This window comes from Gadus morhua, chromosome 6, assembly GCF_902167405.1.
Source record: "Gadus morhua chromosome 6, gadMor3.0, whole genome shotgun sequence".
NCBI classification, from domain to species: domain Eukaryota; kingdom Metazoa; phylum Chordata; class Actinopteri; order Gadiformes; family Gadidae; genus Gadus; species Gadus morhua.
Window position 1 is genome coordinate 3,374,895 of NC_044053.1, and position 10,690 is coordinate 3,385,584.

At 47.9% G+C, this 10,690-nt stretch overlaps 1 protein-coding gene across 1 annotated transcript; it reads right to left on the reverse strand.

Annotated features, from left to right (window-relative positions):
• Window positions 1-1,366: 1,366 nt before the first annotated feature.
• Window positions 1,367-10,690, reverse strand: LOC115545705 (uncharacterized). The gene is made up of 9 exons (XM_030359110.1): window positions 9,952-10,690; window positions 9,231-9,452; window positions 8,246-8,345; window positions 5,496-5,577; window positions 4,711-4,927; window positions 3,412-4,403; window positions 3,253-3,322; window positions 2,725-2,890; window positions 1,367-2,514 (listed from the first exon to the last, which is right to left on the reverse strand). Exons 1-9 carry the CDS (start codon window positions 10,409-10,411, stop codon window positions 2,394-2,396), a joined length of 2,430 nt encoding a protein of 809 aa, XP_030214970.1. The 5' UTR covers window positions 10,412-10,690; the 3' UTR covers window positions 1,367-2,393.

Consider the following 10,690-nt stretch of genomic DNA (forward strand, 5'->3'; position numbering starts at 1 on the left):
GTCAGCGGGGAAAAAAACAAAAAAACACTCCCATCTATTAAATTAACCCCTTCTACGCCTACCCCCAGACCCCACGGCCCCATGGTGGGGCCTCAGGACTGGGGCCCGCTCATGCCCGAAGGCTGGGTGTCCTGGAGGAAGTGGGCCAGGTCCAGGTGGTCGGGGGGGTTCTGCCCCGTGGCTCTGCGGGCGTGGTAGCGCTTGGACGCCGCCCGCCACGCCTCCCGCTGGGCACTCTGCGTCTCCTCGGGGAGCTCCAGGATCAGCTTCCGTCGCTTCCTGCTGCTGCTGTTCATGTGGTGGTGGTGCATGCTGTTGCTGCTGCTGTTGTTGTTGTTGCTGTTGTTGTTGTTGTGGGTGGTGGTGGTTATGGAGGCGGGCATGAAGCAGGCGGAGGCGGAGGCGCCCAGTGGGTGGAGTTGCCCCTGGGGGGGTCTGTGGGCGCGGAGGCGGGCCATCTTGCGGGCGTAGTAGCGCCGCGATGCCGCGCGCCAGGCCTCGCGCTTCAGCCGCTGCGCCTCGTCGGGCTCCAGCCGCTGCCTGCTGGGGGGGGGGGGGGGGGGCGGGGAGCACACGTTAAGTTAAGTTATCCTTCATTGTCCCTTTTTGGGGGGGAATTCTTTTCTCTGCTTTTAACCCATCCGGTAGCCGGTGAACATATGGGGGCCCACCAGAACACCCGGAGCAGCCGCAGTGCGCCGGGGTTGTTTTCAATGAAAATAGTTAAACGCGGTTCATGTTGCCATTTCAAAAAGGGATATTTCTCTAGCGCAAGAGAGGAAAATGTAAATGTCTTGGCAACACTGCCGCCTGCTGGATGCGTTTCGTGCTGGAGGCAGCGCTCTTCCTCCGACCAATTCGTTTTGACTCGATCTCGCGCTGGTTTGACTGCTGGCCTCTGCTACCGAGCCGACCGCATGAGAACCATGAGACTCAATCAAAATAAAAGTTGGGGGAGCAGAAATTGCGGATCGCAATTTAAAATGAACATTTCATCGATATGTAATATGAGAGTAATTACTAAGAAAACTTGAAAATAATCATTATTTACTAAACATAGAGAAATTATATATAATATAATTATCACCATCTTGCCTATATTATATATTAATTTAATATGGGTGGAAAACACTGAGTTCCCAAAGGACTGCAACATCAACAGCAAGTAGTCGACTAAAGAGGACAGCAAAACCCTTTACAAATAATTACAGTATTTTGCTGGTATCATTTATTTGTTAATGCCGTAACTCAAGTTACTGGCATAATGCTGTAAAGTAAATGAATACATTCTGTAAATAATGCTGGATGTAGCTCTAATACTTTTACACTGAGATTCTACAGCAAATATAAATGACAGGAGCCTTACGATGTAAACATTATTTTACTGGATGCTGTAAACAGTTCGTTACTATGATATACACCACAGAATTCTGTAAACAGACGCACAACAAAACCAATTAGGATAATCTCACAAACCATAAAACAGAGGTTCTATTGGGCAAGGCATTTATTAAGGCAGTATTACTCACATGCGTCAAAGGCAAACTTGTTGTTCATGTATTTTAAACATTACAATTACACATAAAATCTTGCAGAGATCCCAACAGTTAGTATCTTAAAATGGACGTAACATAACAAAAAAAAAGATTTACGTGATGTTGAAATGATTAAAAAAAGTTTTTTTTTCAAAATAATCTATGTGCAAGGTGGGTTTATTTCTGAATAATTACATGAAAGTGTTGAAAATGTTGAAAATAATTGCCATGTGCCTTTGCAAGGCAGGCGTCTGGCCGATGTTACTCTGAGTATGTTACGGACGGGGCTAGCCGTTGAAGGGGGGCAAAGAGGCCAAAACTCACTTCTGTGATAAAAAAAAAATAGGGTTAGGAAGGGCGGCCAGCCGCATCTACTCCTTGCAACCAATCACAAATCGGCTATTTCTTTTAACGTCCTAAGCAAATGAGCCTTCAGCTGACTAGAAGGCTAATTTGTATCACATTTAAGCAGCACGCACCATGAATGAACGTTACTTTATAAAGTTGAACTTTGTCTGCACGTTTGATAAAAAGTTTAGAAGCATTGCACTCTGCTGACACACTGTTAAGTGTCTAGTTTTTAGTTTTGTGATCCTCTCTAATGTGCCTCCACACGACGCGTCACTCTCGTCGTATGTTGTGTAGGCCTACGCTTTAGAAAAGACATGCATGTGCGGGTGCATTGCGCGCGTTTATGAATGCGCGTTCATGTTTGCCTCCCTGGTGAGCTCAGCCAGGAAACGCTACTGCACGCAACAGCAGTGCGTCTGTGTTTTTAACAAGAGGAACATTTTCCTTTTGTTTTCTAATCTGGCCGTGGAGGGCACAACATAAAGACTGAAATGAACAGTGAACGAATCACATAAACAGCCAGTCAAAGTCCCTCAGGCGTCTCAGCAAGGCGGACACATGCACATCCTTTTTTTTCTTTCTGGAGGGAACCTTGGTCCCATGGGTGGGGTTCAGTCCAAGGAAACATCTGAAATCACAACAAAACGTTCATTTCTTTGTCCCACATGTAAAACTAGAAAAAAAAAACTCAGAAAGGGAGAACGCCTTCATTATGGAGATATTCTACCAAAGTGAAATAAACTTGCGTCTGAATAAGTTGTTATTTAAACATATGCAATATGATTCACGTGAGTTGTAGATAATGTTCCTAACGTCTGTACCGTGAGAAGGCGCTCACCTCTGGATGAACTCCAGCGTGCACGACGCCCCCTCCTGGAACGCTAGGTTAAAGGCATAGTACGCCGTCAACAAGGCCGCCACCCCGGCCACGAAGCCTGGGTGGGGCGACACCACCACCTTGCCCTCCATGCTCAGCATCCACTTCCGCGACGTCAGCATGTCACCTGGAACAACGCGGTTAGATGAAAACCTGATCTCAATGAACTTTATTGGTTTTTAATACCAGTGCCATACATTAAGGGTGGGAAAGGGTAGCTGAATTAACAATACTCATCAAGCAAACCTTAAACAGTAAATACAATTGAAAAGTGAAAAACGCTGCAGACAACTTGTGCAGTCTTGCAACGTTTTTGAAAGACAGGTTTTCTCGCCAGGTTTGCTTGACAATGCGATATACTCCTGCACAAGTACTCGCTGTGATTTGGCCCGTGTATTCGGTTTTCAGACTCTTAGTGTGGTGTCCAGGATTCCGACCAAACATAGATGGGATCACGCAAACAGCCATCAGCCTGACCGGTGTAGCTACCTAACACGATGAGCCGTGGGGAGTCTGGGAGCCTCAAGGCCTGTTCCACCTCCTCCGCCGTCGCCAAGACCTAGACGGCGGAACAAAAGAGTAAACCGTGAGCAGACGGTGGATCAAAACACATTATGACATCCAAAAGTGAATAAACGTCCCGCTTACATCAGCCTCAAGAATGAGTCCCTCCACCTCCTCGTCCAAGTACGCCATGAGGAGCAGGATGGCACACGGGCCGAAAGCCGACTCCTCGCTGCTCTCGAACCTCCTCAGGATGTCCTGTATCCGGACTGTGTCCGCGCCGTCCGGCTTATTCTGGAAGAAACTAATGATCAGCTTCCCCTTCTCAGCCACCGCCTGCTCCATCTTCTCCAGGACACCGACGCCGGTGAGCAGCTGGAAGTGTTTGTACAGTCCTATGGGCGTGAATAGGTAGGGCCAGTCTGCCCTCAGGTCCACGACGGGTGGGGGTGGGCAGGCGTCGACGGCCTGCCGTTGGAGAGGGTACGTCGCCTCCATGAGGGGCCCGATTTGTCCCCGCCCCGCCGCGGCCGGGCCCTCGGCGGCAAACAGCTCCTTCATCTCCCGCTGTTTCCTCCTGAGCAGGGCGTCCGTTTCTGGCGCGCGGACCGCCGCTTCCTCCGCCGGCGGTTCTGGCGTGCGGGCCGCCGCGTCCTCCACCGGCGCCGTGGGGGGTCTCTTGGGCCTCCGGTGCCTCACCAGGGTGTTGCCTCGGTTGACGTGCTCGACCCGGGTCTTGATCTGCGTGACGAGGGACACGTAGCCGCTGCCGATTCTCGTGCCGTCTCTCAGCACGTCGGCGAAGCTGTTGGGGTACTCGCGCACGATCTTCTTGGCGACGGCGATGCAGTTGGCCCTGGTGGGGTTCAAGTCCTTCAGCCGCATTTGGTCCACGAGGATTCGGACCATCTCCCTGCGGCTTTTCGGAGACGGACGGTCGTTGAGCGCAATGGCGGTTGTGATGCAAGCAGGCATCCTGGTCCAAGGAACCACAAAGTTGTCGGGCCAGGAGCTTAGATCGAGAGTGGACCCGTTGGGGCTCCCCCCGCCTGGGGGGCTGCTGGCCGTGACCGAGGGGCTGGAGGGGTGGAACTCCTCGTTGGTCTGGTCGGCAGCAGTGATGGCCACATACTCACCTAGAACAAGTGAAACAAGTCTTTACGTTTGACTTGTTTGTGTGCTTTATAAGTATGAGGTAAATGGGAAATGGATTTGTAAAGAGTTTTTCTAACCAGTGGCCACTCAAAGCACTTTACAATATTTCTTAACATTCACCCATTCCCACACCGATCGTCGGGAGCAGTCAGGGTGAGGCGTCTCGCTCAGGGACACCTCGACACTCAGCTCGGAGGAGCCGGGGATCGAACTAGCAACCTTCCGGCTACCAGCCAAACCCGCTCTACCCCATGAGCCACATGCCTCCTGGTGAATCCCGGGACATACCTTCAACACGCCAGGTTCGGAGCAGCTTGCGACACTGCAAAGGGGTGAGGATGTCGTGCAGATCCACCATTCGGACAAAGCGCAGGTCCTCTTCAGACTCAACTCCTATATCTAACAGCTTGTTCAGAAGGGTCTGCAGCTTCTTCTCCGGGAGGGACGGCAACGCTGCCAACACGGCGGGAGTCATGTCCTCCGCCGTCTCGGACACGTCACCAATCTGGGAAAGTGAGGTGAAATATGATCAAAGCTGTGCCGTAAATCAAGGAGGAGCTCGATGCAAAGATGAAACTACACATTGGCTTTGACTTAACAAGAAATCGTTCTTGTGACCGTTTAAAAAATTAAAGTTGTCTGATTAGATTTACATAACTGTTGCATGCAAGGTTACGAGAAACATGCAGTTCTCGAGACACCGGACTAGCTTAGTGGGCTAACATAACGTTACAGGTGAAGGATGGTTTAGCTCATGGCTAAATTAGTCATCTGCTTCTAACTTATATTTCTCCTGGGAGACCCCGTGTGTGCTGCCGACTGTTCTTAGAACACACCTCCATTAACACAATGACCAAAGAATCAAGCAAGGTTTTCTACCAACTTATTTATCACTGCAATGAAAAACGCTCGCATGCATTATCTGAATACGAGTAATTTCGAAACCAAAGTTAGTGGTTCAGTCATTTCGCTATGCTCTGCGTTTCACTACGCTCATGGACTTAACCTGGTACATATATAAAGCAACTTCATAATTCATCTAAATACTATGGAAAGGAGCACACATCTCTCACCCTGTGAGGAGGACGTCCGTCTGTCATCCGTCTCGCTCTCGGTGTGTCCGGTGTCGTCGCGGATCGTGGTGGGTTTCGTCGCCTGTGTTGAATGGCGTTCAACACTTACAAATGCTCCCAACTTTATAGACAATTGTATATATTTTAGCATTGAATAAACGCATTTAATTGAGTAATGTACCAATATTTGAATATTAGCTTCACCATTAGAGAACAAAAATGTGTGTCGTTGCATTTATTTGTTTTCACCGGTAGGGGACCGTCTTCAAATGTGACTTTCGGGTAAAAAGAAAACTGTTTCACTTCGTGCTCAATTCCTCATCAAAATCACAACATCTAACTGTAAAATGGTTTGTTGGTTACACTTTTAACCACCGAACCTGTAAATTCAACCTAAAAAAATACCAGCAAATATTGCCTTTAAATCTAAACTGTAACGCACTGCAGGAAGCAAGACAATTATAGTATGAAAAGTATTGTATTATTGAATAATAAGTTACTGTTGGATTTGACTGTAGAAAACCCAGCCATTTGTTACAGTGTACAATAGAGGCTTTGTTCAACTATTGTGGTTGAACTCTCATTATTCTCAAGAGTCTCAGACTATAAGCCATGAACTGTCCATGGCTCGGACGGGAAAGAGCAGCATGTGTGTAAGGGGGGAGGGCGTGGGATGAGGGAACTACGTATGGGTGATGGAGCAACAGAAAGGAGCATGGAGGCTGTAGTCTGAGAGAAATAGAGCACCTCTTTTTTTGCAAACCAACCCAGGCTTTGTTTATACTTGTTTACGAGTGATAATAAAGGGGTTTATCTTTCAAACTTCGGCTTTCTCCATCTTTCTTGTTTTGTTAAAATGTTGTTTTTTCCACAACAGTATGTTTCTAGGTTTAGGAAAGATTAAAAAAGGTATAGGTAAAAATATAACTATATATTTGATGGACAATCCCTTCACAAAAGTATCAAAAACGATTTTTTGACCGTCAAGTCAAAAAAATTTAAAAAATGTATCTTTATAATATTTATAAAAAACAAATCTTTTCTTATTTGCATGTTGCACACCTCACAACTCTTCTTAACCAAGCCAGGGCCAACAGTAGAAATAGGATTTCATATTTTGCATTTGCTCAAAACAAATCTAAAATATGGAATCCTTGTTCCACATTGCAGCAGAACGGGGAGGAATAGTTAAACAGACCAATCTGTTATCAGGTATTTACAGTCTCTCTTATTAACTGAAAATAGAGGCTCCTCCCTATTCCATTGCATTTCAAACAACCACATCCAATAAGGTAGCCGAATACAACCATATCATAGTAGGCAAAATGTGCATCTCTACAAAATGTGTATTAACAGAAATAGATTATCGTGATAGATGGACATTTGTTTGTTTGGGTTAGGGATGTTAACCGATGACCGTTTGACCGTATCAACGTTGTCGTTAACCAATCAATCTTGTCGCTTAAAAAAAATGTTGGGGAATGTGTGGACAGGGGAATGTGTGTTGGTTTCACTTCACACAAAAAGATGATTGGATGAGGTGACTTATTGGAAGGACACGCGTCTCTAGCCCACTGTTTAATTTCTCCTCAAGTCTTAATTATTCCCGCATGCGAACGGCGGAAAATATGATCTCTAAACGCTATAAGACTACAGTTAGCCATCTCATTCCAAGATCTTTTTGTGTGAAGTGAAAAAAAGTATCCCTCAAACTCAATTTTTTCGTCTCCTCCAAACTAAACAAGCGGCGTCTCTTCGGAGCGGTCATTTTCCTAACTGAGCCGGGTCAATGTTTCAAATGAGCTCTTATCGCAGAGTGGGGGTCAAACTCCATGCTCAAAGTCATACAAAAGCCTCAAGACTCTTGTTCAGAGTTCACTTATGCCGCTTTTCCACTGCATGGTACCAGCTCGACACGACTCGACTCAGCTCGCCTTTTTTGCGTTTCCACCGCGAAAACATGGTATCTGGTACCTGAAGTGGCTGCTTTTTCTAGTACCGCCTCGCTCTAGGTTCCAAGCGGCTGAGCCGATGCTAAAAGGTGACGTCGGCAGACGGCCGGCCACTGATTGGCCAGAGTGTGACGAAGTCACGAGAGCGACATGGCAACCATGCTGGTAACAGCCATAGCAGCGCCGCAGCCGACATATTCCACTTCTTCAACATGCCAGCTAATAATACGAACACGAATACCATCGCATCGATGTTCTCCATTGCTGTTATGTGGGTTCTGTCCATGTGTGGGTTACGTAGGTGTTGTTTGCGTCGCGTACAAAAATATGTCACGGCCCTTTCGCGCAGCCGACCCCGCCCACGTCCCGGAGGTACTATTTGCGGTGGAAAAGGACCCGCGCTGCTACCGTGTCGAGTCGTGTCGAGTCGAGCTACATGTGCGGTGGAAAAGCGGCAATAGACTCTGCATAGCCAACCGCTCCTACACACTTATTGTATGTTGGACGTCCTGGCACTTAATGCGCGCCCTTATTGTATGTCGCACTTAGTTATAGGGGTTAGGTGTGTGGCATCTTAACCGAGCTGTCTTTGTTGCGTACAGGGAATGGGTTAACCTAGTGCTTGGCACTTGGTTCTATGACCATCGTTGCTGCAGCAAAGCAGCAAAGCAAAGAAACAAACAGCCTGACAGATGCTTTCTGCTGGAGCTTGGGCACCATGTTGGGGGTGTTTTCATTTTGAAACGGGGTGCATCGTGCCGGAGGAAGAAGCAGGCGTGAGTACAGTGGGCAGCTCACCTCATCATGTGCTGCTCCGAGCCCCCAAGTCCCAGTCGCTCAGGCCCTGGGTAAAGGCTTCCTCTGAAGTCCCCCACCATCTCCCCCTGGCCCAGGATCCCTGGAGAAGGTCAATGACATTTGATTAACAGTTCGGTTTCAGATTTATGTCGTTACCCCGATGGAATAATTTTGGACACGACACGGTGTGTTTAAGATCTTCATATAACGGACTGTGTGTTTTCACATGTGAAGATCTTCATACGACATGTTAAGAGCTTCACATAACGACTGCGTGCTTTCACATGTCAAGACCTTCTTATAACGACTGTGTTTTCACATGTTAAGATCTTCATATAACGACTGCGTGTTTTCTAGATGCTACATTTTAAGATCTTCGTACTACTGTGTGTTTTCTTTATACAACATGTTAAGGTCTTCATACAACTACTGTGTGTTTACTACATACGACATGTTAAGATCTTCATACAACTACTGCGTGTTTACTACATACGACATGTTAAGATCTTCATACAACTACTGCGTGTTTACTACATACGACATGTTAAGATCTTCATACAACTACTGCGTGTTTACTACATACGACATGTTAAGATCTTCATACGACACGTTAAGATCTTAATTTAACTACTGCGTGTTTTCTACGTACGACATGTTATGATCTTCAGACGACATGTTGAGATCCTCAAATAACGACTGCGCGTTTTCACACGTCAAGATCTTCATACGACATGTTATCATCATACAACTACTGCACGTTTTCACACGTTAAGATCTTCATACGACATGTTATCATCATACAACTACTGCACGTTTTCACACGTTAAGATCTTCATACGACATGTTATCATCATACAACTACTGCACGTTTTCACACGTTAAGATCTTCATACGACATGTTATCATCATACAACTACTGCGTGACTTCACACGTTAAGATCTTCACACGACACGTTGAGGTCTCCAGGAGTGCGTTTTGTCCCACCGTGGAGGTCAGTGCTCTCACAGATGGCGTCCATGTCCGAGGGCTCCTCCTTTATCACGGGGCCGTTGGACAGGGCCGGCGTCTCGTCCAGCGGGTCGACGGCCTCTGGGGGGGGCTGGTCCGGGGTCGGCTGAAAGGAGGGCCTGATCGCGGGCGGAGGGGCGGCCCCCAAGTCCTGGCTCTGGGCGGAGACCTGGGAAGGCGAGGCGTCGAAGAGACCCACTGGGAAGACACGCAGAAGCACAAAGGGTTAGCAAACTGGCAACAAGTAATCAAGCTCATTGACATTTTGGGTGTTTAGCAGACGCGTTTATCCGAAGCAACTTACAATAAGTACATGTGTCAGAAGAAAGAGAAACAATAATATATCTGTCGGTACAATAAGGATGTTCATAGAACCAATTGCAAAGCAATAACAATCACTAGGTTAACCCATTCCCCGTACAAAAACCGGTAGGATAAGATGCTACACACTACTAAGCACTATTTTCAAGTGGCAGGACGTACAACATACAATAAGTTTGTACATTAAGTGCCATATTCATGTTGCCGACGTACAACATAAATAAGTACACCCCACACCCGTGTGGGGTGTAAGGGGGGTTGAGTCTAGGTGAACTCTGAACCATTACCCAGTAGCATTGATTAACCCTGCCCAGTATGGTCATGTTTTTACACCAGCCTCTCTGACTTGGTGTTAGTTTGACCGAGTACTACTCACGAGAGAACGTCATCTCGCACTGCCCGTGTACTGCTGCCATCTCATCCCCGGCATCGTCGCACCCGGGCCTTGGGTCACCGAACCCGGGCCTGGGGTCATGGAGGTCACCGCACCCGGGCCTGGGATCACCACTGGGGTCCCCGCAGTCCGGGTTCTGGAGGAGCGGGTCGGGGAACCCCGAGCCGCAGTGGTCATCGGTGGCGTCGTACAGCCCACAGGAGCAGCCCTGTCGACGCAGGAGTTGCAGCTCCCGTTCGAAGTCCTTCTCCCGGCCGGACAGCCGTCTGATCTCCTTGTCTCGGACCCCCAGCATCCGCTCGTACTCCCGCGTGCGCGCGCCGTTCACGCTGTATAGCACGTTGATGATGGAGTCGATCGCGAGCCTAATTGCGTTTTCGATGACCAGGGCCTCCTCGTCGCGGAGCTGAGGGTGCATGGTCCTGTTCTGTAGGAGGTTCATCTGGACGGAGGAAGCTCTCTCTACAAAGAGGAACCTCAGGTCGCTGGCTGCTGGAGGGTCAGGAGTTACCGAATACCGAATCCTTAACCCCCTAAAGAGCGGAACGATTCAGAACATGTGATCCGAGGGTGCCAGGCAACCGAGCCATGCAAAAAAAACGACGAACAGCGAAACAAATGGCTTAATGCTGTCCTTTTCACCGGATGATAATAATGATGATTGGCTTTCTTCCTCCCGTGTCCTTCTCTGTTGTTTTCCTAGTAGTTCCTGGTGTACATT

Excerpts from the sequence above, each read along its gene's own strand:
- LOC115545705 (XM_030359110.1), bottom strand. The coding sequence starts at position 10,411 with ATGAACCTCCTACAGAACAGGACCATGCACCCTCAGCTCCGCGACGAG. Across the intron at positions 8,346-9,230 it reads TGAGAGCACTGACCTCCACG|GGATCCTGGGCCAGGGGGAG; the intron begins GTGGGACAAAAC and ends GACCTTCTCCAG. Across the intron at positions 3,323-3,411 it reads GACTCATTCTTGAGGCTGAT|GTCTTGGCGACGGCGGAGGA; the intron begins GTAAGCGGGACG and ends TCCGCCGTCTAG.